At 40.7% G+C, this 26,895-nt stretch overlaps 1 protein-coding gene across 24 annotated transcripts in view; it reads right to left on the reverse strand.

The window, feature by feature from the left end:
- ESRRG (estrogen related receptor gamma) overlaps nt 1-26,895 on the reverse strand; it is a 640,838-nt gene that overhangs the window by 150,832 nt on the left and 463,111 nt on the right. For all 24 annotated transcript variants that reach the window (XM_060296399.1, XM_060296971.1, XM_060297084.1 and 21 more), the window contains one exon: nt 24,127-24,542. In XM_060296399.1, the coding sequence (XP_060152382.1) occupies nt 24,127-24,542 (416 nt within the window). The remainder of the gene's footprint in view (nt 1-24,126; nt 24,543-26,895) is intronic.

The raw sequence follows: 26,895 nt of genomic DNA on the forward strand, positions 1-26,895 counted from the left end.
TCACCACCATCATTAACATCATCATCACCATCACCACCATTACCATCATCACCACCATCATCACCACCATCATTACCATCATCACCACCATCACCACCATCATCACCATCACCACCATCACCACCATCATCACCACCATCACCACCATCATTACCGTCATCACCACCATCAACACCATCATTACCATCATCACCACCATCAACACCATCATTACCATCATCACCACCATCATTACCATCATCACCACCATCACCACCATCATTACCATCATCACCACCATCATTACCATCATCACTATCTTCATTACAACCATCATCATCACCATCTTCATTACAACCATCATGACCACCATCACCACCATCATCATCATCATGTTTATTAAATTACTTGTATAATGAATTCCAAACACTCAAGCTGCATGGAAGTGTTATAAATAAAAATAAACTGCTATGAAATTATATTTTTAATATTACAGTCTACATCATTTACGTTAGTAACAACAGATTTGAAGTGATAAGGATGTCGCCAGAAGATCCAAACTTTAATTTGCAATTTTTCAATTAGTGCCAAAGACTATGTGTGGGAAGTGCTCTGGGGCTGCCTACAGCTTTGTAGAGAAGCTGACTTTAAAATAAAGCCTCTCTCCCCTATCAGCTCTGTCACATAGTGCTTGAAGGTCTTTCGTTACTTCCTAACCCTTTCCCCTTGTGATTAAGTGCATTAGTATCTTAATGAAAATGCATTCTGTTTATTGCCCTCTTGGGAAGGGGGAGGTCATCAGACCAAATGCATAAATTGTCATCAGAGACGGTCCGAGCATAATTGCAATTTTGCTGCTCCATGTTTGCAATACCCAGGGTCCATCCAAGTCCCCTGAAACATGCACAGATTCTAGTAATTAGCATAGAGTCTGCCTGGGACCACAGCATTGATGAAATATTTCAGAGTTAATCACACTTTGTAAACACTGATTTATATTGACTACCTTTCTCCAGACTGATGTCTCCTCATTAAATATCACATTAGTGGATTGCAGGATTGTAGAAAGACTCAACTACTCAGCAACTGCTAATTCAACAGGAAGTAATACCTAACCACTCATAACTACGGGGAACTGGTTAAGTATGCATGACTTCAAAAAAAAAAAAAAAAAGCCTGTGTATTATAACTTAAGATAATCCTATCAAAATTGACTAAATTAGCATTCTAATTCAGGGCATTTATAATAATAAAAGAAACTACTTTTTAACATAATAGGTGAAATATTAAGAGTAATATTAATTGCATCAACATAAGCACACACCATCACCTTCCTCAGAGATATTACTGTGTTACTGTATTATTACACTCACAGAAAACCAAGGATAAGTCAAAGGAACCAAACTGGCTGGGTCACGGCTGAGAATAAAAGGATTTAGAATCTGAACTTTAGATGAATAATTTTTCACTGTGATTTTCACTGAAAATTTATTTTGCATCAAGAGAGTGTTGCTAGCCATTTTCTGGGGGTTAATTAGTATTCTACTACCAGATCCTTCCACTCTACGTGGCTCTCCTTATACTTATTTAAAAAGAAACCCAGGCCTCTGCTTTCTTAGGAAGAGCGGAACAATAACTAGTTAGAAAGGGGAAAAAAAAATGTTTTCCGAACAGCATTATTTCCCTTTTTTTGTTCCTCAAAAGTCAATACAAAGTCATCATTTGTTCACTTTCTAGTATCAAGGCATGAGCACAAGTTCCCCTGCCCCATCCCTTTTAACCCAGTGCTGGAAACTACTGGGATGACCCAGCATCACACACACACAAAATAATCACCTTTCTTTTCAAACTAGTTCCTCTTCTTCTTTGAAAATTATATCCTCATCCTTCGCAACAAGGCCCTTCTGACAGGCCCCTAAATGAGGCCTGTGTGAGCTCACACCTGGACTATGGTAGTTATCTCCTAACTGGGCATTTTGCCTCCGTCTTGTCCCCCTCTAATCCACACTGCATACCACGATCATATTCCTCCTCCTATGATGTTTTTGATAATGTCGTTAACTCAACTTTTAAAAAAATCAATAGAGGGCTTCCCTGATGGTGCAGTGGTTGAGAGTCCGCCTGCCGATGCAGGGGACGCGGGTTCGTGCCCCGGTCCGGGAGGATCCCACATGCCGCAGAGCGGCTGGGCCTGTGAGCTGTGGCCGCTGAGCCTGCGTGTCTGGAGCCTGTGCTCCGCAACGGGAGAGGCCACAGCAGTGAGAGGCCCGCGTACCGCAAAAAAAAAAAAAAAAAAAATCAATAGATATCTATGGCCTCTGGAATAAACATAAAATATTCACCTAGCCAACAAAATCCCTGCCCCATGTGACTCTCATCCACTTTTCCAGCAACATTACAATGATTACCTTATATGAACTTCCTGATGCACCGATCTGATTTATTCAGTTTTTGCTGTGTCCTTCAGACGTCCCTCTGAGGATGATCTATCTATCTTTGCCCCTCTTTTCTTCTTAAAATTACTTCCAAGGCTCAACGTTCAACTCAAATTCCATTCAAATCTTTCATGAAAACTTCTCAAACCACCCTAGCAGAAAATGATTTCTTGGTTCTCATATCTTTTTGGGTACTCTCATCATATACAGACGTGCCAGATTCTTTTATACCTTTTCACGTGCATACTATCCCTTAGATGGTAAGATCCTGGAGGCAAGGATTATTGCTTATGCAGAATAGAAATCCTCCACCCAAAAGTAGTATATAAGTAAAATGATACATTTTAAATTATGAGATATTTTTTGGTACCTCAAGGTCATTTTTCTGAACATCAATTAGGATGCTGTCACATAGTACTGTCCACAAGGTCAAGTGAGTTAGATGGCCCATTAGGAAGCAAAATGAAGCACACTAGGAAAACCATTCCACAAATCAAATTTAAAAAAAAAGTAGAAGAAAATCTAGTTAATTTTTCAACACCTTACAAAAATACCTTTGACAAAAATGGAAATCCATGGCAAAACCAGGAGAGCTTATCAAGGAGAAAAGAGAAAAATACAAAGGTTTCTGGGGAGTTAAGTGTGAAAAGAGAAACAAAACCAAAACAAAACTGTAAGAAGTTTTAAAGGAAATAAAAGTACATCTTGATATAAATAAGAAGAAAAATAATATAAAATATGAAAATACAGATAGGTGGCACTAAGAGAGCTATTTAATGTTTATCTTATCGTAACACTTACTATTATTTGCAAAATGGGTGCCCTAAGAATTGGAGCCACGTTGCAGAAAACACTCAGGAGTGATTCAATTATCACAGCTGAATCTATAGATGCCCTTTCTCTGAATGACTGTCTCAAGATTTCTATATTTCTTCAGAAACAGAAGGGAAATTGTCAAATTGCCATACGAGGATTTTAGATCACATATAAAGAAGAATTCCAGTTTCCTTTCTAACCACTACATTCTATAATTCTTCAATGACAACGAGAAATGTCAAGGCAGAAGAATTTTTAATAGTGCCTTAGGATGAGTTCTTGAGGGCAGAGTTCCGTCTCATTTACAGCTGAATCCTCAACGCTTATCAATAAGCCTACCATTTTGTACATGTGCAGGGCTGGGAAAGAAAGAGGAAGTCCCTGGCCCTTAAGGAATCTACAGTTTTACAAGGAGACAAGACATGTCAACAAATCACAATACAGCTGAGCGTGCACTGCAACGGCTCTGGATTCAAGTCAGCACCAGACACCCGTGTACACGGATGCATCCCCACAGCGGCTGAGATTGTGCTTTGGAAAGTCAGTGAATTCTTCACACAGGAGCAAATGATTGAACTGTGCTGTGAAAAATGAATAAATGACTACATTGGGGTAAAGGAATCTTCCCCAAGCTATAGAAAAAAACACCACATTCTTATAAAAATTTCACTGTGAATGGAAAGAAAATACACTGGTCCCGAGTATTTTCATAAATGATAGATTTTCAGCTAAGCATATAGACATGGTTTACGATGAATCTGACATCCTTCTGCCAAATGTTCTCTTTCAATAAATTTGTCTTGACATATATGGATGACAACCTTGATTTCACTAAGTAACACTGGTTTGTACCTTGAAAAACAAATCAACATCATTCTAAAGAACTTCTTGGCTGGAGGAAAACCTCTCTAATTTCCGAGCCCTCCCACTGAGTTCCTTAGTTCATTGTTGTTGGCTGTGATCACCCACCCAACAGTCTTTGATTCATGTCAGAGTCTACAAAGATTTTGCCCTTGAAAAACCTTCCCTGGTGCTCTTTCTATTCAATGAAGAAAGCATTTTATCCTAAAAATATGCTGCCCCAAGCACCTAGGCAACACTGTTACATCTATTTTGATAATGGCTCTAAGACACTACTCCCAATAGACCCTATGATCTCCATGGGGCACTTGTTTTCCTTCGATTCACCAAGAGGAAACAAGACAAAAATATTTCCAGTAGCAACTGCCGGCCTCTGGAATGTTAACACTGGACAGTCATTCAGGGGAACGCAGAAGTTATTGTTCACAGCCTAGAATTCTCATTTCAGACACGGAGTTTTCTTGGATTATAGCTCGCTATTTTCTGGGCCACGTTTGTTATAAGGCACCAGGGACTGAACTGGGCAGCCGTGGATGACACGACTGGAATTTTCCCAGTTTTGTCAGTAGCTGGGGAAATAAGCTCAGCTTCAGAGGGAACCAGATCCACGTGGAAGCTCCGGGTTTTTTAACCAGGCTGACAATCGTGATAGAGCAATTTATAATATTTCTTGGCGTCTTTTCAGAAGGTCCTGGGCTCTGATGACTTATTGCAGAGTCTTTTGTACCATCAGTTTGCAGGCAATATAATCTTCTCACTTACTGCTTAATAGAATCTTGCAGCTAGCTGGCGGATAGAATAACAGGGTGTATGTAAAACTTCAGCCTGGAGTGCCAGTGGATAATTTGTATATTCCTTTCAGTCACTTAATGGACTTTTACAGTTTAGCAGTGAAAGGGCTGAATGATGTAAATTAGCACGGCATCTCAAAATAAAAATATATGTCAAATCTTTACTTCCGACTCACATCTCTTGCACATAGTAATGAGGCATTGGGCTTTATGTAGTTCCCAAGAGCTGTCCTCTTTTTCATACATACAGACATCATAATTGTAAAGCCAATTTGAAAGCGTCTGTTTATTTCCCCCAATTGTTTTAATTTTATTAACAGAACAAATGGCTTGAGATGACCCACAGGGCACTCCAAGTGGGGTTTATCCAATTGTTTTCCAACATTAAGTGATTTAAAAATAATGGGATTTGCCTCAGTACACAATTACAGAGCATTAAAAACGTGAAGGCGATAATCTGTAGTATTTTTGTTTTAAGTGTCCAAAAGCAGAAAAAAGAAAGAAGGAAAACCCCCTCTTTACTGTATGGTAGTAAAGGTTTTTCCATACAGTGATACAACTTCCCTTTCTTTCCTTTTCTTTTCTTTTTTTTTTGTGTTTAAAGCTCCTTTGTTTCTAGCTCCTTTCTCCTCATTCTACCTGAAATAGAAAATAACAGTATCTATAGCTGGGATTATATAATGTGGGATAATAACTCATTACCTACCTGTGGCAAAAAAAAAAAGTCAAAATTCTATCAATGCATAATTAAGTAAAGGATGCTACTTTATTTTCAAAGAACGCACCCGAAGTTAGACTTCAAAATAAGTTACTTAGGGACGCTCTATCCGTTCCCAGAAGACTGCTCTGAATACTTCTCGAAACTTCCTTTAAACGGCCACTAGAGTTATTTCAAAGCTACAAAGCAGAGAGGGGAAGGAATCAAATGACACTTTGCTCATATTCACCCCAAATACTTGACTGGCCAAATACATGATGCCGAACGACGGTTGTCTATCACGAAATGTTAAGTCTCCCCTCAAAGGTCAAAGAACTGCCATCACTGAAGATATTTCAAGAATCTGCCTCAAGTTCTCAATGCGTCTGCCCCAGACTATGACAAGGAATGGCAGCCCCAGGCAACCAAGGGGACCCCATCCACTTGCGAGACGTTTACCTCGCAAGTGGTGGGGGAAGAGGGCCACATCTGGTTAACGGTCACATCTGGCTCTTAGCAAAGCAATTTCGTACACAGGGTTATGCCAGGGCCCCATATTCTTTGCCTTTTTGCTGCCCCTCTAACCCTCTACAAAATGAGGTGGGAGACAGGCGGGTCTAGAAAAGCTCATTTGATATTTGATTCTTTAAGGTTCTATTGGATTAAATTCTGATCACCACAAATGTAATTTACAAGAGCCCTAAATGTATGTGGGCACAAATGACTGCCTTTTCACAGTGAAGATCAGGCCTTGCTCCCAAATGGGAGTGGATGATGCTGTGCCTTTAAGGAAAAAAGATCAGGAAAAAACCCACAGCAGGCAGGTTTATTTATCTTTATTTTTTTTTTAATTTTTGGCTGTGCTGCACAGCTTGTGGCATCTTAGTTCCCTGACCAGGGATTGAACCCTGGCCCCCATAGTGAAAGCTCAGAGTCCTAACCACTGGACAGCCGGGGAATTCCCCAAGCAGGCAGGTCTATAAATCCTAGTGATTGGAGACTAAACCACAGACTCTGGTCTCATCCTCCAGCCATCTGTGTTGGGAGGGCCATTGAGCCTACAGTGGGTACCAGCATTGACTGCCTCCATGCAAATACATGTATCTAATCACAAGATTACATTTCCCCATTGTATTCAGTGAACAATGATTTAGCAGGAAAACAGTGCTGTAAAATGGGGAGGAACTATTTAGCCTTAATTTTTTCCCAATTTAAACAAGACATACCCTGCCTCAGTTTCCCCCAAACTTGTAAACATGGCCACTCCTTTATTGCTTTAATTGCACAACTGTTAACACTGAGCACTGTGCATGTTCATCTCAAAGAGAAGATGGGAAAAAGTTCTTGTATGCCCATGTATATCCATCCTTAACATACTGCCTTGCATATGGGTCAGGAAAACGTCTGAGGATGAATAAGTGAGGGAAGAAGGAGAAAGGAAACGGTGGATCTCAGTTCAAATTCCAGCTCTGCCCTTTCTTAGCTGTCAGAACTCAAACTGGTCAGTTCACCTTCATACTCTCAGTTTGCTTACGTACAAAAGAGGAATCATCACGCCTGCTTTATAACATTGTAAGCATTACGTGGAATACAGGTATTAAAATCATATACAGTTTTGTTCTCCCTTCTCAGAAGAAAGGGAAGAAACACTGTAACATTTTCATTGATTATGAAACATTATGAAATACTTTGACTCAAAGACCTAAGCCTGGAGTTTGGGAATAGCATAGAAACAGCCTTCTGCAGATTTACGCAAGAGTGTGAGAATGAATATGCCATTCACCCAGAGAACCGGAGAGAGGATTGTGTCTTGCCAACAACTCTCATGTACACAGCCATATTTTACAGATACCAGGAGGAGAGGAAGAAGTGTAATAACTCAAGTCATTTTTTAAAGCACCAAACTGTCTACGAAGTGAATTTCCAAGACATCAACCACCTCTCCTCATGAACATTTCCTGTCACTTCCCTGGAGCTCGTAAACTGCCCATCACTGGGTGTAATCTGATTATAACTGAGGGCAAAGCATTTGCAAAGCTCTTCAAAATCTCACCCCTGCCTTATCTCTTGCCGCAGTTCCAGGTCAATCCCTACCCCTATCCCAAGTCCACCCCCTTGTCTGACACCCATGCTGAATTACTCCCAGTTTCTAGAAAGCAGCATTGTCTTTCCTGCTGGTCCTAGATGTGCTTCTTTTATCATTTCTTCAGTGACGCTCTCCCAGGGCCCACAAGACTGGGGTCCAGGGGTCCGTACGGGTATAACTAGTTCATCTCGCACTTATCTTCAAGCAAACCTTTCTCTTAGCCTCTAAGGCACTTTATTACATGTGTCTAGTGAATTGCCCACCTCTTGTCCCAACTGTACAACTGTCCATTCCTTGAGGGCAGGGACTTACTCCCCTGGAGTCCCCAGCAGAATGTTTCATTATCTGTCCATTTGATCTTTACTGATCCTGTTTCTCATTCCTTCATTTTAATGTTTAGCTCCAAAGCACGCATAAAAATAAACTACGTACAGTCAATTAGACAGAGCATAACTGATAGCAACCCACCAATAATATATCATTTGTCATAAAGCAACAAAGATTTTTAGGCTATTAGACTTGGAACAAATCCCAAATTCCAGTAGGTTCAGGCTCCTGGATTTATGTAGACCTGAAAGAGGTGAATGGGGTACTGACTTATCTATGATCACTCAACCCTCTTCACAAGGAGAAGTGCTAGTTAACTGCAGAAAAGAGACCAAAACACAAATTCCTGACAACCAGTCCAATGCTCTTTCAATGCACCTGTTAAAACTTACATACCAACACCTCTAACAAACGCTAAGAGTGCGGAGCATTCTTCTATGTGCTCTACATCTATGAAGCCCCATTTTGCAGATGAGAGAATTAAGACACAGAGAGAAGAGGTAACAGACCCAGAATTATACAGCTTACAAGAGCCAGAGCTAGGATTGAAACCCAGTCACTCTGGATCCAAGTCTCTCCAACTAAGATGCAATGTCGCCTGACTCTAATCTTCAAAAGAAATTGAGTGTTGTAATTGAGTGTTGTTTACAACAGAAATGAAAAATGAAATTCTTATCTCCTGAGAGGTTGCTTTGTGTAGCTGTTGTTGTTGCTATTGTTGCTGGTTGGAAAGGAAATTTTGATGCCTGGGAATGTGGTAGGATAGGGTGGATCTTGGCATTGTCATTTGCTGTTGTCAGACTTGTGGTGCAAGACCAGCTGTGGGAGAGGATAGGGTTGCTCTTGGAGAATGGAATTCCTCTACACCTCAAAAAGATATCCCTCAACTTGTCTCTGTACCATTATGGTTTGTGACCAGTTTAAGTCCACAGAAACCAAACAAACCGTGTCACCAAAGCAACAGGTGTCAGGTTGTACACACGCGTTTTATAGATCCCCAAACAAAGCTATTGTTCGTGATAGGAAAAAACTCACAATCCGGAATCAGCAGGGTGTGCTTTGAAACGCATTTAAAAGGGAATAACTGCATACAATCAAAAATACTTATAGATGAAAATGATGGAGAATATAAATCTCTCTCATCAAGGTATGCAGAAATTTAATGTTTTTAGCTTTGACAATGACATCTTCTTGGAAAGGGCTACTGCTCTTTTGCAGTGTAGAAAACATCGCCTACATGATGTGTGCAGCCACTCATCTCTGTCTTTAAGCTCCTATGGTATAGGGATCGTGTCACAGTCTTCATAAAAGAGCTCAAAAACGACCACTGCCACCTGAAAAGCGTTATATCTGAGCTAACCGTAACTCCCCAAATTTGCTGTGCTCAGTAACCAACTCCAATTCTTATGTGTTCCTTCTCTACTTAGAAATTTTAAACAGCCTTGATACGAGTCTGCCTGTGTCTCTTTAAACATACAATTAAAAAAAAAAAAAAAGCTCTGTTAACATAATACTCTTGGTAAAAGGAAGAAATGCTAATTAAGTCTAATGCATCCACTCCATTTGGACAGAAAGTTTCAATGTGTGCATTTTGCAGTGGCAATTACCGAATGGTACAGTAAGTCCACATGACAAGTGCGGAGGCAGTAGGCTCCTACCCTATGTGACAAAAACAAATGACTCAAAGAGCAATTTGACTTCATGCCGACCTTGAGATTTTCCTTCTACCTTAAACAAGTCAAAATAAACATACCCTCTCCTAATACTGCCCCTAAGTGCTTTGTTCTTGAGTGCTACCAGTGTGCCCAGAGCTCCTAAGAGACATTGGTATTAGATTCTTCCTTCCGGATCAAGTTCGGTATTCAACAAGTATCTACCTATGTCCTCCAAAGCTGGTATGGATTTGGGGAAATCCTGCTTGACACAAGTGACGGTAATTGATCTATATTTAAACTGCAGAATGTGATATAACTGTGATTATAAGATGCTAGAGTCAAATGGGTTCAAGTCCCAGTTCTATCATTTTCTGTCTGAGTTGTGGCAAACTTTTTTTTTTTTTTTTTTGCGGTACGCGGGCCTCTCACTGTTGTGGCCCCTCCCATTGTGGAGCACAGAGTCCGGATGCGCAGGCTCAGCGGCCACGGCTCACGGGCCCAGCCGCTCCGCGGCATGTGGGATCTTCCCGGACCGGGGCACGAACCCGTGTCCCCTGCATCGGCAGGCAGACTCCCAACCACTGCGCCACCAGAGAAGCCCTGGGGCAAACTTTTAAACCTGGAGTTACTTTCTTTGTAAATGAAGTGGTCACGGGACCTAGCAATTGATACCTCATGGGGTTGCTATGAGAAGCAAGTGGGATCCTGTATTGAAGGTACTGAGCAGAGTGCCTCATACAGAATGAGCCTTGATTATCAGCCATCATCACAGCAGGGTAATGATGCTCAGGACCGGGGCTAGGATGCAGAAGAAGAGCTAAGAGGGACCTGGGAAGGGCCCGGTGCTGGTCTCGGCCCAGAAATGAGGAAATGCTGGCCAGAGAATTCCTCCTGGCCGGCACCAGGAAGCCAAAAGTCTAGGAGCGTATTGGTCTGTTAAATCAATAGGCACAGTAGGAGAAGCATAAGCCAACGTTCAAAAAGGAGTAATGGGCTTCCCTGGTGGCGCAGTGGTTGAGAGTCTGCCTGCCGATGCAGGGGACACGGGTTCGTGCCCCGGTCCGGGAAGATCCCACATGCCGCAGAGCGGCTGGGCCCGTGAGCCATGGCCGCTGAGCCTGTGCGTCCGGAGCCTGTGCTCTGCAACGGGAGAGGCCACAACAGTGAGAGGCCCGCGTACCGCAATAAAAAAAAAGGAGTAATGACTAGTCACCCCAAGAGTCAGGGGACGCCAACAAGGCTGCCAGCTGGATTTAGAGTAAAACAGATGAGCTCACAGGAGAACCAGTAAAGCTCGGACCGTGTAGTGTGTGTGCCTGAAGGCTCTCCTCTCGGAAAGAAAACCTGGGCACCTACACTGTCTGCTCTGACAGGGTGGTCAGCAAAGGACCTGGCGTCTCCTCAGGGAGGAAAAGTACAGAGGGAAACTTAGCAGGGGAGAGTGGGGGTCTTCTTCCTGTCGGATGATGATCCAGGGGAGGCAGGATAAGGATTCCTCTTCCAGGAAACACTTAATTCTACCCCTTTATAAAACAGCAGGGGTCCACAAGCTTTTTCTTAAAGGCTCAGATAGTCGATAGTTCAGCTTTGCCGGTCCTTCAGTGTCTGGTGCGACTCCTGTAGAAGCAGGAGAGCAGCCACGGACAACGCAAGAATCGGTGCGGCTGTGTTCCAATAGAACTTTCTTTAGCAAAGTGGATTTGGCCCCCAGGGCCTTGGTTTACTGATCTTGGGTCTAAAACATGTGGACAAAAGGCTGCAATGATGAGAAATACTTTACGATCTCTTATCCATCATTTTCTCTCTCTTTTTCTCACAACCCTGTAAAGTAGCTTCTTCTGAGTTAGGTTCAGATATTAAAAATGAAATTTCAGTAAACCGAGAGGAACAGGTGACAGGATGAGTTGGAGGGTTTCTGCTTGAAATAGTTGCAAAATTTGAAATTGTTATCCATGTAAAACATAGTCTGAGGACTCTGGGGACAGCGAGGGTGTTCCAGAAGCAAGGAAGCAGTGCAGACACTTTGGAAGCGAGAGAAAAAAAAAAAGGTGCAGTCAAGGCCAAAATCTTGGGTTAGATTCGTTCCTTTGAAGATTCTTGTACTTGCCTCTGAGCTTCCTCAAATGGAAACTATGTTAATAGTATGCACTGAAAGAAAATGGGTATCAGAATGCAGATGTAGGGTATGCTTTCAGATTCATTCTAAAGCATTCAGATCTCAAGCTCTAAATTTTAAATTAATCCAGATTTTCTTGTACTAAATTCTCTTCTTTTCTTTCTAGGATGACTCAGTGATGCCCTTCTAAAAAAAAAGCATATAAAAATATGGTTGTTTCTTTAAACGTTTTCAAACCAAAATAAAACAAGAGTTAATTCCAAAGAATGTAATTTTTTCCTATAAACATACAGATTCATTCATATAATCACTTAAAAGAAAAAAAAACTCCTTCTGACAAGTATTCATCATAAGAAAAAAAAAATTGATTCTGAGCTGCCTTCTGTTGTGGTCACAAAGTTTAGTAAGTGGACGGGAGAAGAATTAAGCCTCTTTCCTCCTGCAATCAACAACGAGAGTCTGGGAAGTGTTATCAGTGGTGAGTGTATACTTTTAGGATCAATCTAAGACCAGCAACTAAAAATCTAGTGGCAAAATGAGTGTCAGCAGATAAAATCCAAGGGAACTGAGACAGAAAACTGATACGGTGGTACTGAAGGGCTGAACTCTCAAACTTCATATTTAGGGGATTTCAGAAAATGAATGATAAAAAAAATTAGATATTTTTAAGACTTACTTCTGCTGCCTCCTTCTTATAAACCTTTAATATCATCTAATCATCACTGAAAATATTCTTAATTCCCCTTTTTTATTATATTTTAACAACTTAATGGAAAAATTTGCCCATGAACTAAAATCTCTTAAGAAAAATTCAGTCTAAAGTTGTTCAATGCTTGAAAAGCTTTTAAAATATACAAGGCAGGGTAATGAGGGGGTTAAGAGAAGAGGCTCTGGGTTCAGACTGAGACCCAACTGTGTCTGGGCAATTTGTTCTCTGTGCCTCTCTGTGAACTTTATAGAAGTTCCACATCTATAAATAATATGGTAATATTAGAATGGTAGTATCTACTTTAATGGAATGATGGAAGAAATAAATAAGATAATTAATGTAAAGCACTTAGAATAATGTGTGGCACATTTTAAAAACAAACATATTCATTATTATTATGACAAATTAACAAATTCTTCATCTATTACTGATATAAAGGCATTGTATTCAATTCAAGAGGATGAAACCAACTATTTACATCGTCCACATATGTAATTACTTATGGATAAGCATTGGCAGGTGAAAGATTAGAACTTCAAATTTGAGATACATCCAAAATGCCTCAAAAATATTTAAATATTCACCTCATACTCATTATTAGAATGGCCATTATTTAATAAAAAAAAAAGAAGAGAATAAGTGTTGGAGAGGATAAAGAGAAATTAGAGCCCTCATGCACTGTTGGTGGGAGTGCAAAATGGTGCAGCCTCTATAGAAAACAACATGGAAGGTCTTCAAAAAATTAAAAATAGAACTGCCATATGATCCAGTAATCCCACCTCTGGGTATTTTATCCAAAAAATTGAAAGCAGGATCTCAAAGAGATATTTGCACACCCATGCTTATTGCAGCATTAGTCACAATAACCAAGAGGCAGAAACAACCTAATGTCCACTGAGGAATGGAAAAAGGAAATGTGCATACATCTATACATATAATGGAATATTATTCAGCTGTGAAAAGAAAGGAAATCCTGACATATACTACAACATAGATGAACTGAGGACAGTATGCTAAGTGAAACAGGCCAGTCACAAAAACACAAATACTACATGATTCTGCTTATAGGGGGTACTCTGAAGTAGTTAAACTCATAGAAACAGAAAGTAGAATGGTGATTACCAGGGGCTGGGGGAAGGGGAAGATGGGGAGTTGTTATTTAATTGGTATAGAGTTTCATTTCTGCAAGATGAGACAATGTTGAAGATCTGTTGTACAATAATATGCATATAGTTAGCACTAAGGCATCGTACCCTTAAAAATGGTTACGATGGAAAATTTTAACATATATTATGTTATGTGCATTTTATTTTAGGCTTTTTACCACAATAAAAAATAAAATGAATTGGACTTCCCTGGTGGTCCAGTGGTTAAGACTCCACGCTTCCAATGCTGGGGACGCGGAGGTTCGATCCCTGATCGGGGAACTAAGATCCCACGTGCCGCATGGTGCGGCCAAAAAAAAAGAGAAAAAGATGTGAAAAAATAAAATAAATAAAAAGTATGTTGGAACATCATTTCTTTTACATATAAACTTATATTTACTTTTCGTATAAACCAGAATACTTTACCAGCATCCATTATCTAATTTTGCTTTCAGGTAAAACTTCTGAAATGGTGTAATAAGAGAACTCCAATGACCAGGCCTGTTGAATCCCAACAACTTAAAGCAACTTCAAAAGAAACTTAATTAATGCCCTGTGTGTACTTTATCACTTCTATGATGTTATCTAAATTTATCAAGTAATATATCAGAAAAATGAATCATTGCCTTGGGCTTTACCAGTAAAGAAAAAAATTTCTGACCCATGCCACTGAACGCCACCCTGCCATTCCTCACAACCTGTCTCACAGCTTCCAAAACCTGAATTCTAACAAGTAACAAATCCTTGGGATTCAAATCATATTGAGACATATACTCCTGCAACTGATTACCCAAAAAAGTGACCCACATTCGCATCAATAGGAACTTTGGACAGCAGAACCCTCATCACTCATTTTTTTGGTTTCCTTTCCTACCTTTAGGGTGAACATTTTAGTGTATCCTAACTGGATTCAGCCAGAACCAATTCTGAATTTATGCGAAGAAGGATCTTATCATGTAATTAACATATGTTAAAGCATGCACTTTGAAAAATATGAAGTGCAACGTATCTTTCCTACTATTTGTGCTCAAGCATTTAATATGATGCTCTGTAGACGGAGGCCATTCTAACAATGTAATTTATTGGTTATTCTCTGAACGAAACAGCATTATTTGTCAGGGCTTGGTTCTGAGTGAGGGAGAACCAAGAGGAAAGAATGAAAGCTATTAGAATGTTAAGAGAGGTACTGATACCTTTTCTTGGGAGTTCATCTTGTCCTCAAAGAACAGCCTCCAGCCTCTTCATCAAAACAGTCATCAGATAATACTAGGGTGACCTGGGTGCAAGTCCAGTTGTCTGTAGGCAAAGTATCAGCCACACCCTACTACCTAAGAAGTCCCATCACAGATGCAAAAATCCACCTAGCTAACAGATAAGAAAGTAAATGGGGTTTTTAAAGAATTAATTGGAACTGATCTATGAAGTCCTTCCGACCTGAGCATGTAAACAACACAAACTTCCTTCTCACTAGTGACTTGCTGGAAGAGCTGGTATGGAGTGCTGGGAGAGGTTGTGGATTTGACCTTGTGGTAGGTTTTGAGGTTTTGAGGTTGTGGTAGGCTGGGGCAGGCTAGGAAAAGAGAAGTACTCGCCAACAAATTCCCCCGAGGAAATGGCAATGCACGTGCTTCCTTTCCTGTAAGAAAGTGACTTTATCAGGAAGTATGGATGGCACAGGTGGATCAGGACATCCAGGTAAGTCTGGATGGCACAGGTGGATCTGGACACTGGAACCACAGAGAGCACCAGTTCTCACGCCAGCTCCATCTACAATCAGCACCTGGGAGCCCCTTTCCTTCCTGGCTGCTACTTCTGAGGACCCTGGCTCAGGTGAACCATGGGAAATGGATTTTATTTTCTGAGTACAGAGGGGTTTTTTTTTAAGAAAAAAAAAAGCTTACAAAAATTTAGAAAAGAGAGAGAGCATAGCCAAGTATGCATATGTAAAGATAATCTAGAATAACATTCTTATTTTTTTTGATTCTATAACGTAGGCCGTATCAGAGTAGAGTCAATGGAGAATATACTAATATTACAGATATATTAGAAATTTAGTTAAAGTGTGAAAATAGAACTAAGTTTAAAAAAATTACTAACAAGCTTGTCCTTTTATTAATTGTAACTATTGCACTTTTAAGAATTAGCGATACTACATCTTTTTTTAATAAATAAAAATAAGTGCAATATCATTTACCAGAGGATCATAAAATGCATACCATAATTTCTTCCCAACCACTGTGAAATGACAGTAGAAGAGAGGGTCACTTGTTTGGCAAATATATTGCTTAGGAAAGTGAATTGTGTCTGCTTAACTTGACTAATTATTCAATGTCACTAATTTGACAGTGAACTACAGCTGGACTTTTTACCATGGCATAAAAAAGTTTCATTGCAAATTCTTTTCCTCCTTGAATGCCACTGGCATATACCCCTTACATGGGATAGGTTCCTATCTACTGTCACCCAACTGGACAATATACCCTCTCAGGAGGTTAAAATATGTTGATTTTAAATGACTTTCAAAATACAGTAACATAATGCAATGTGTTGAATAAACATGTAAATGATACCGGAGACGCTGGTGTTGCACATGTGAGTTCCTAACATCTGAAGGACAAAAAAAATAGTGGGGATCATTAAATTTTCTTCTCTTTTCTCTTCCCTGATCAAAGACCAACCATGCAATTTAATCTCTGAAAATTAATCACTCTTATTTTATACAACCAAGATCCAACTTTTTGTCAGTGACTCTAAATGTTACTTTATTTTCATTTACATTGATTCTGTTTTCTGATTAGCTGGCTGATACACACATGTGTATGTCATAGTGAACAGTGAAAAGAGGCTAGAAAATTTTAATTCCTGGGAAAAAAATATTCTGAAAACTGAGATAACAGGCTAAAAAAAATCATCACGATAGAGACCTTGCTTTCAATTTAAATAAATGATATGCATGCAAAGGTCTCCAGAAAGTCCTCTGATATGAAAATCCTGGTAGTCATTGTTGCCTACAAGGAAGATGAAATGAGGGTGTTTTAGTCTAGCAGCTACCCAAACTAGGGCCAGCCTTCAAATCTAGCCCTAGGTTTGTTTTGGTATGACCTCAAGCTCAGAGTGGTTTCTATATTCTTAAACAGCTTTAAAAAATAAAACAAAGCAAAACTGAGTACATGACAGAAAAGGCATATGACCTACAGATCCTAAGATATTTACTATCTGTTTTACTCTCTGGTCCTTTATAGAAGAATTTTGTTACCATTAGCTCTTCAACAACCTGAAAAGTGATGACAATTTAGGCCAGTTCCTACAAGTCAGAACAAACCATGAAAAAGCAATCACTACTCATTTATCCTGAGAAGTGGGTCCACTAAGTCAAAACTGAGAGAGATCAAACTGTAAACTGTGCTGTTTCCTAAAATATCAATTTGCGTAATACATATTCTTTACGCACAAAGAAAGTCTGCAATACTAAACTTTACTATTAAAATAAACACTGAAGCTAACAATTAAAATAGCAGGAGAATAATATTTTTCATTGATAACTTGGCAACATTCATGCATTTCAAAAACTCAGACAAAATTGGCATCAAATGCAAGGAAAAGTGGAAAAGTCAATTAAACATAACAAAAGCAAGCTCAGAGTTAAAGCAAATGAGGTTTAGACAATATTTCTTTTGAAAATATCACCTCCATATTTAATTTAATACTGCATCCAAACTGATAATCACTGAGATTCGTTAAGTCAATTCCATATTATTTTGGATTTTAATTTTAGAACTTATTCGTTTTAAAGATGCTACGTACAAACTGGGAGAGTGATTTCCTCTAAATGCTATTTAAGTTAAACAGATAATACTTTATTATTTTCCTTGCTAAGGTTCATAAGATGCACAGACACTCAATTTGTAAGTTATTTCCGCCAGTGCTGCAAATATTCTATTCTGAGACTAAAATAGCACATGGACGGCAAAGAAAATGCTACATCCAGGAAAGGTCCTCTAGGAGTACGCCTTCTACTTCAGGAAGGAGTCAACAATTCAGGGTGGAAAACAGCAGACGCACAGACTGTGCCCATTCACCTTTAGCATATGCCTTCCTCCTCTTAATACCCTATGTTTAAGGTGAGATTTAGGCTCTTATCAGTGTCACCTTTAGACTCAGACTAGGAGGGCCCCCCACCCGAAAGCCCTGGGCTTTAGAAAGTATCACGGTGCAAGCCCTTCCACAGGCTAAGGAGACAAGCCCCCCCCTCGTACTGCATGATCCCGAGTACCCAGGACTCCCGAATTCCCAGGATAAACCCCTACAAGCCCCGTTCCAGGACCTGCGTGGCCCTCTCCCCTGGGTCGCTCCTCTGGGCTGGACCGCAGTGCCGGAGCGCACATTACAAGGCCTGTGCGTGGTCAAGGTGCAGCTGTTAGGAAGGGGTGGATGGGTCTTGGATATGGGGGCAGGAGAGTCCACACTATGTACCAGACATGATGGAAGGCAGAGGGGAAGGAAGGGAAATGGGCTGGGCTGCAAGCTAAAAGCTGGCTCTCCTTCTACTGCCTCTTTCTGACACAAAACTCCCAGGAGTCTAAGAATTAAAAATGCCAAGCTAGCCTCCCAGGCCATTGTGAAGGCACATTTGTCAAATAAGAGAACAGAACATATTTGACTTAGCAGTTTGTTACCTTAATTTACAAACGCTTACATATTTACATGCACAATATGTGGGTGTACACTGTATCAGGTCCCATGAACTCCGGCAGTGGACTTGGTTCTTATGATGGTCACTCCTAGATTTCACGCTGCAAAGACATTCTGCTGTTTTATTTCCTGAATCCCACATTCAAAGCTTAATTGGGATATTTTACTCAAGTGATAAGATTCAGGTTCCCTTTCTGATTTACCTAGTTTCCCATCCACAGTCACAGAAAGAAAAACTGATCACCATAAAGCTACATAAAACCAGGGGAATTCCCTGGTGGGCCAGTGGTTAGGACTTGGTGCTTTCACTGCCGAGGGCCTGGGTTCAATCCCTGGTCAGGGAATTAAGATCCCACCAGCCAAGCAGCACGGTCAAAAAACAAAACAAAACAAACTATATAAAACCAATCAAATTTCCAATCGGCCCACCTAAATGCCTTCTAATATAAAAGGGCACTATTGTGAAAAATAGCTACAGGGAGAGAAAGTTTATTATCAGAGCAAAAGGGGGGTAGCTGCTAGCTGAGAAGCTCACAGGTCCTTCTAGTTTAGCATCAAAGACATCTATTTGTCCTAGAGTATTTGAACCACCCAATGCTTGAATAGCCCAGTCATACTGCCAATAGCAAGCAGAGTCAATCAATTATTGAGCCCTTACTATGGGCCAGACTCTTTGATAGTCTCTTCATTTAATCCTTACCACCTGGGGAAGGGAGGCACAGAGAAGTTATGGCTTCTCAGCAGGTAAGTGGCTAAGACTTGGACCTGGTTTTATATGAATCCAAAACCCATGCTAGAATGAATATCTTAAAAAAAATAATCCCCTATTTTAAAAATATCCTCTTTTTTTTTTTTTTTTTTTTGCGGTATGTGGGCCTCTCACTGTTGTGGTCTCTTCCGCTGCGGAGCACAGGCTCCGGACGCGCAGGCCCAGTGGCCATGGCTTACGGGCCCAGCCATGCCGCAGCATGTGGGATCCTCCCGGACCGGGGCACGAACCCGTGTCCCCTGCATCGGCAGGCGGACTCTCAACCACTGCGCCACCAGGGAAGCCCATAATATCCTCTTTTTAAAAGAGGGGGGGAATGCCATATTTCTAGCACAAGAATGAATGGTTGAAATGGTTATATTAATAAATATATACAATTTATTTTCCATACTCTTATATAGGCATAAAAACTTCAGGGGGTGAGTGTTTTGTGAATTAAATAATGAAACATATATTGACTTTGGGGGGATATAAAGATATTTTCCTTCTCTTACCTCCTTAACAAGAATCCAGGGAAAACTCTTAATGAGAAGGTACCAAAAACAAAAAAAAAAAACAAACAAAAAAACCCCCACAGAAGTTCCCACTCTTTTATGAATTAAGGCCAAACTAGAATTAGAAAAAAAAATCAGAATAACGATATCACACACAAAAACTAATAAGCCTAGAAAACGACAATGAAATCATTGCTGCCATTGTAACCCTGTGGGATGATAGAACAGTCAAAATCCTCTAAAACGTTTTTGGTCAGAAAAACAAAGAAAAGAAAGAAAAAAGCAAACTAAAACCTTCCAAAACTTTGACTATTACCTAAGTGTTGACCTAATTCAATAGTTTTCCAATGATAACTTAGAAACAGTCAATAAGTAAAATATGCCTTTCTGGTTGACTTTCCCTGAAATTTATGATGAATTGCCTTTCGCAACTGGAATATCACATTCAGCTTTGAAAAGAACAATTCACATTACTTTTCGCAAGAGGTGCTCTGGATATATGTTCTTTTGGCTCTAAATTTAAGAAGTATTTTGTCCAACTATTAAAATGTATTACATTTTGGATAACCAATCTTAAATAATTATAACAAGAAATAAAAATTCTAAAGAGGAAATATTCCCATGACTATGGCTTTGAATATCTATGTCCCTTAGTCAAGTCAATAAGAGCAGAACCAGGAAGCCACACTTACCCCCTTGGCCACAGGGGCTATGAGATGGTGGAAAGACTCGTTCTTAAGGGAAGTTGCACAATCCTTTCTCATTCTTCGGTAGAGCTTTAAGGGAGGGAAGGGAAAGACTACCATCGGTCAAGGAGAGTTTGGCCGCAATGCTGTCTCAAGGCATGAGAATGGATTCCATGGTCCCTTCCACATCAGACTAAGCATCTGTGATGATGCAACAGATTCGGCCACTTTCAACATCTTCTGAGTTGAATCGCTATCATTAGTTGGCCAGAGGAAGGAGGGGCTGTTCCAATCTCCCTTACAATTACCACCCTAATTATTACATTACACTTTCACAATTTAATCCCTTTATTTGCCTCACTGCCTTTTTGGGGCTAAGTGAGCACCACGGCACGAGGCCCGCTGATGTAGCTAGCAGGGTAGCAGGGCAGCAGGAGTACCACCCAGCTGCCAGCTACAAGCACAGCCAGGTGGGCAAGCCCAGAGTGCTAATCTGGACAGTGACATGTCTGTCTGCTGCTCAAAACCCTTGAAAGTTGCTGTCTCCAATATGGAGTAGAACGGAGCACTATACATCAATGCCAAGAATCACCCTGTGGTTCACCCTGTGAAACTTTTGGTAGCATTTCAGCATCCTAAGGAAGAATCAGCGATAGAAGTCCAATTGTTCTATTCCAGGGATCGCCGGTAAGTAACTATTGCACGGCTATTAATAGCTAAGCGATAGGATTTCTTTTCTTTTTTTTTTTTTAAACAACTGTCAGGAAATGTTTTCACATAGTTGTCCTATCTTTGGAAAACATACTGAGGACCACGTTGTTTCAATCCCCCCCTTCCAAAACAAAAAACTTTGGTATTCTCTCAAAGCAGGAGACATTTATAGGAGGAATTCACTGCAATCCACAACCCTTTGGGAACCAAGCTTTCGTAAAGTGTTGCTAAGCTGAAACTCAGGCCAGCACAGTGCCAGGCCCACAGTAGGTTTTTAGTCAATATTTGTTGAGTAACTGGGAATGGTTTTCATATTGAGACCATTTTGCTTACACCAGTGTACACAGTATCTGTTAATTTATCCCCAAACACTCCCTTATCTTTGTGTAGTTAGACCCCGAGCTGTGTAAACTGAGTTAAACAAAATCAAATTACTAACAGTTTAAATTTGAGATGCCCTGTAGCGTCCATATTCTAATATTGTTGGACAATGGCTGGTAAGAACCCGAAGATTTGAAGTGTGTTTTCATTCTCAAGTTTTGCAATCTAGTAAGTAAGCTGAAGAGATACTTTCAAGTGCCTCAAAGTGAGAGGAAGCTTCGCACACAGATCATCATTGTTTTTATTTACTCACTTTACATGTGATCTTGTATTTCACTTTATCCAGAAGCATTCCTTGAGGTAGGTATTAACGCCTTCAGTTTATAAATGAGAAGAAAAGAAAGGTCCAGTGGCTGAAGGATTTTTGTAAGAAAATGCTAATAAAATATGGCTACGATGATCCATTAAATATGAAGATACAGCTATTAAAATATTTAGGTAATTCATACATACTCCACACTAACTTGGCTTGTGTTCTTCCGTTAAAACTATGAAAGGCCGTGAAAAGATTAGGCTGATAGATCCACTCTATTATGTAAGAGTTATGATACCTTGAACAACTGTGCACTTTAACTCTTTAACTGTGTATTCATCAGCCATACATCAAGGAAGTGATTATGTGATAGATGGCACAAAGGCAATGGGAGATGGTACCACCTGTTCCACTAAGGACAATCACTAAGATCTTCAGTGCTACTGGGTGAAAAGACTTGCCCGCCCACATGCTCTTAAAAGGAAAGGGTAGAAGATTACTCTCTGTGCTCATAAAGGGGTTCAGAATCACCTTTTGTTAAAACATTTAGAAGGAGTAGAGTTTAACAAACATCATCTCCTTTGCACTTTAAAAACCAGTAAGCGTGTCACACAATTATTAAACTGATTTCAGTTATGTCCAACAAGGGACCAGTAGATGAAAAAGAAGAGTTGTCAGCGGTAAATGAGCAGCGACACGGTAACAGAGCTGTGGTTCTCAAACTCGGGTGAGCATCAGAGTTACCTGGAGGGCTTGGCAAAGCACAAATTGCTGGGCCCTCCCCCAGGGATTCTAACGGAGGTAATCTGGGATGAAGGATGGGAATCTGCATTTCTAACAAATTCCCTGGTGATACTGAGAGCAGCCACACCTTCAGAAGCACTGTCACAGAACACAGCACGGTAGGGTGCAGTGGTTCTTAACCTTGGCTTTAGATGAAGCATTAACTAGGAAGCTTTCATAAATCCCCGCTTGCCCTGGCTACACCCAAGGCCAATTAATTCTGAATTTGGGGGTATGAGCCTAGGCATCAGTATTTCTTTTTTATGTCTCCAGGTGACTCCAGTGAGCCTGCAAAGTTGAGAACCACTGACATGAGGGAAAACGCACTTATCTCTATAACTGGTTAAGAAGATACATTTTGGGTATTTTTGTTTCGGCCATGCTACGTGGTTTGTGGAATCTCAGTTCCCCGACTAGAGAGTGAACCTGGGCCCTCAGCAGTGAAAGTGTGGAGTCCTAACCACTGGACCGCCAGGACATTCCCAGAAGATACACTTTGTAAACCACGGAGCAGAGCAGAATAGAATCACTGGTGTGCTGGGGATCCTCAATAAACAATGATTCTTTCCTTCCTCTATTTTCTTCAAAAGTGTATCACAAAGGATCTAAACAAGTGAAAAGTAATTTTCTGTAAGAAAATTAATTTTCTGTAATTATCTATAGCTTTGAAAAGGAGCTGAGTTTTGTATTGTGGATTCCTAGTTTAAAGGGTCACATACAAATTTCAGTCATGTTTTTCTACATTTTTCGGTGGGAAATAATATTGTTATTTATAAATACGGAGATCTATAAAGGTTTGGGTATGTCTTGCATACGTTGGAGGCATATTTTATATTTTGGTACAGTTTGGAAGCTTTTTCACACAAATTTATTAAAAAGGTGGGGAAAGTACATCCAACCACAGGAAAAGAAGGAAGGGTGTAGAAAATTAAATTTGTTTAGAGAAGTGATTCTCAAAAGTGCAGTTCCTGGACCAGCAACATCGGCATCATCTGAAAATTTGTTAGAAATGTAAATTCTCAGACCCCCTACCTGAAACAGATGTAATGAATCAGAAGCTCTGGGAGTGGGTGATCTGCATTTTCACAAGCTCTCCAGGCGGGTTTGATGCACACTCTAGTTTGAAAACCACTGGTCTAAAATATTTATCATTTTAGCTATACGAAGAACAGAAGAGGTAAAAGCACTATTTATCCAGTGCGCATCGGTTCAGTTGCTATCCAGACCCCCACTGCTCTAATAACAGCTGTGCTCTTTTAAACTCCACCCAAAGCTTATTATCATTCCATCTTTAGAGCTTGATAGTAAACGTGGAATTGATAGGGAACATATGGGGGTGGGGGGTGGAGTCTATTCTACAAATCCTCCACTATCAATTTTAACCTATTTCTATTTTATACTCAGGATAGGATTAAGAATGCACAACTTGGGCTTCCCTGGTGGTGCCGTGGTTGGGAGTCTGCCTGCCGATGCAGGGGACACGGGTTCGTGCCCCGGTCCGGGAAGATTCCATATGCCCCGGAGCGGCTGGGCCCGTGAGCCATGGCTGCTGAGCCTGCGAGTCCGGAGCCTGTGCTCCGCAACGGGAGAGGCCACAGCAGTGAGAGGTCCGCGTACCACAAAAAAAAAAAAAAAAATGCACAACTTGACTAACAAGGACCAGAACCACGAAAACCAACCAACCAACCATCACATGAGGCTGGAGGAGGGTGGGTATCACCAGGTGTAACTCTCACTCACCTTGAATTGTCCTCTTGAAGAATGCCTTGCAGGCTTCACAGGATGCTACCCCATAGTGGTACCCAGACGCGATGTCACCGCACACTAAACACAGTCTCTTGGGCATCGAGTTGAGCATGTATTCGCACTTGGTCTGGGGGTCTTCAACAATGGTGCTGGAGCAGTCATCGTACAGTTTCCGGACAGGCCCACTACCTCCTAGGATAGGAGCAGAAGGGTAGAGAGGTGGCGAGTCAAGTCCGTTCTGATGGCCATTCATGGTTGAACTGTAGCTCCCGCTGGCGTCTGAAGAGCCACCTGGGCTGTGGTGGTTGACGCTGTCCGTCAGGGAGGCCGGGCTGGAGGGTTCCGTCTTGATGAAGGACGAACAGCTGGAATCAATGTGTCGATCTTTGTTTGACATTCTGCAGAGAAGCCTGAGGTTTAGGGAGGTGCAAACAGAGAGAGAAAGAGGAGAGAGTGTCAAACAGAGATACCAAAATAGGTAGAAACAAAGAGAAGGTGAAAAAATAGAGAAAGTGCAAAAAAAGATCGAAAGGAGAAAAAAAAAGAGAATTCATACGTTAAAGACATTGCTCTTAGAGAGTGCTGCCTAAGAACTAAGGACTACACATCATTCTCTAGTCAATAACTCTTGTTCTACAACAAGGTAATCAGCATAAGGGCGTGACAGGGTTACATCAAAGTGCCCAGACAGGCCATAAACAAAAGCTCTAACTGATCCAGTTCCTTTCATTATACCTTTCTCTTGGAGAACCACTGTCAGTATCTAAATCAACTCTCTAGATTCTAAATTTATCCATGGAAGAGGAGTAATTTGCAAAGTCCATATCACTTCTAAAATTACCCTTATCCTCACTCTACTTTTCTCTTCCATTTTCTGATGTTGCAGTCATTTTATTATGAGCAGAACTAAACTTTTATTGTCAAGGCTGAACAGATGATTCCTCAGCTCTGTAATTACTGTTTGTCAGCACGCTTCCATAAGCATAACTGTGTCTTTTATTGATCTAAGACACACAGGGAATATATCCTCAATCACGTTGCCTCTTTAATTAAATTGCTCTATTTCCTAGGCATTTAGCGATACAGAAAGACATCAAGGATAAAATGCTAGCCAATATTTAAGGATTATTTCCTAGAGCCCACAAAACAGTGAAATGATCACCAGCACTGATTAATAAACATGTACATGTGTTTACATGTGTCCGTGTCTGCATGTGCGATTTGCCACTGTTGAAGAGAGGAATCACTAAAAGCCATTTGAGCCTTCAGTATACCTGTGAATCCATAAACCTGATACTTCACATTCAGCAAAGTAAGGATGTATCAAATTTTGCCCTGAAAAAATGAGATTTGCGATGGTCTCTTTTTCTCCCCTTCCTTTGGTCTTTTAACATCATACCTCCTAAAAGGAAATGTGATGAAGCATCTAATCTAACAAACTCTCTCTCTTATCTAGAAGAAACAGACTGCCCCTCTTACTTTGTCAGACCCGTAGGTGATTAAATTTCTGAAGAGGTAATTAGATGAAAAGATATAATTGGTCCTATTTTCTTTCCCGTTCGCCATAGTGCAAAACCCCTTTTAGCCAAGTCTCTAGGAACCTTCTGAGAGCCCACTATACAAAGAAGAGGTGACCGTTGAGAAACAAACTTAGATAATTGCTTCCCGGTGGAAAGTTGATTTATGGGAATCCCACAGGGTAATGGTCATTCACTCGAATTTGGGGGAGTAGTCACAGGATAACCGAAGGGATGCAATTATCTCTTTCACTATAAATCTAATGATATTTTATCACAAATTTCATGCTCTCCTCCGGGTGCCCCCTTCCCCCACTGTTCTGCTACTTTCAAACGAAGAAAAATATGGTTATTTCCTATCAGGGAATGTTCACTGAACGGTTCCGAGAAGGCGGTCTCAAGAGCAAAGCGTCCAGAACAAGAAGTTTGCCTCTTACCTAGCAGATTTCCCATCGGAAGTTCTGTGCTGCTTTCTAAAGTAAAGCAAACTCAGGATGTGGAGAGAGCAAACAGGAAGGAGAAATCCACAAAGATATCTTCTTGCTTTCGCCCACCCACTTGGGTTGTCCTTTCCTCAAGAGCTAGTGAAAGAAAAAATATCCCCCTCCAGCCTGAACCAGGCGTCCGCTCCCTCCCGCATCTGCCGCCTTGTCCCGTCACTGTTAATGAGCTCTGTAATTAATAGATCGCTCTCCTTGTCTCCCAGCTTGCACCCTGGGCTAAGCACTTTTCCTCAAGTCAACGTTTGAAAGAAAGCGGGTCGGCACTGACTTACAGCAGCCCTGCAAATTCCTTTTAATTTAAAGCACTTACTCTACCACTTCACTTATTACCTTATAATTACTGGACTGCTCGCACATACATTATGATCTTAGACTACAGTTAGAAGTTATTAGGGTACTAAAACACAGTTGCTCCCCTTTCCTCTCTCTGGCACTGAATTTCTCACAGCCATGACAATTAACTCTTTCGCCATCTGCCTGCGAGGCACCATTTCTTAATCATTTTTTCTTTTTCCCAAGGAGAGTTGCTCTGAGCTGCTTGATCACAAAACTGACCACCCTTTCCCTGGGCCCTCTTTTCTCTCTCTCTCTTTTCTTGGATTGTCTCTGTTCAATTTTATCCCAATTTTCTTTCCCTCAGGCTTTTTCTCATGGACTTCTAAAATGTGCAGAACTCTTGACTGAGAAGCAAGGTGAGGAATCACCCTCCTATTTATGGAAGGGTTATTTGCAAAGTCACCAAA

The sequence above is a fragment of the Globicephala melas genome, chromosome 1, assembly GCF_963455315.2.
Source record: "Globicephala melas chromosome 1, mGloMel1.2, whole genome shotgun sequence".
NCBI classification, from domain to species: domain Eukaryota; kingdom Metazoa; phylum Chordata; class Mammalia; order Artiodactyla; family Delphinidae; genus Globicephala; species Globicephala melas.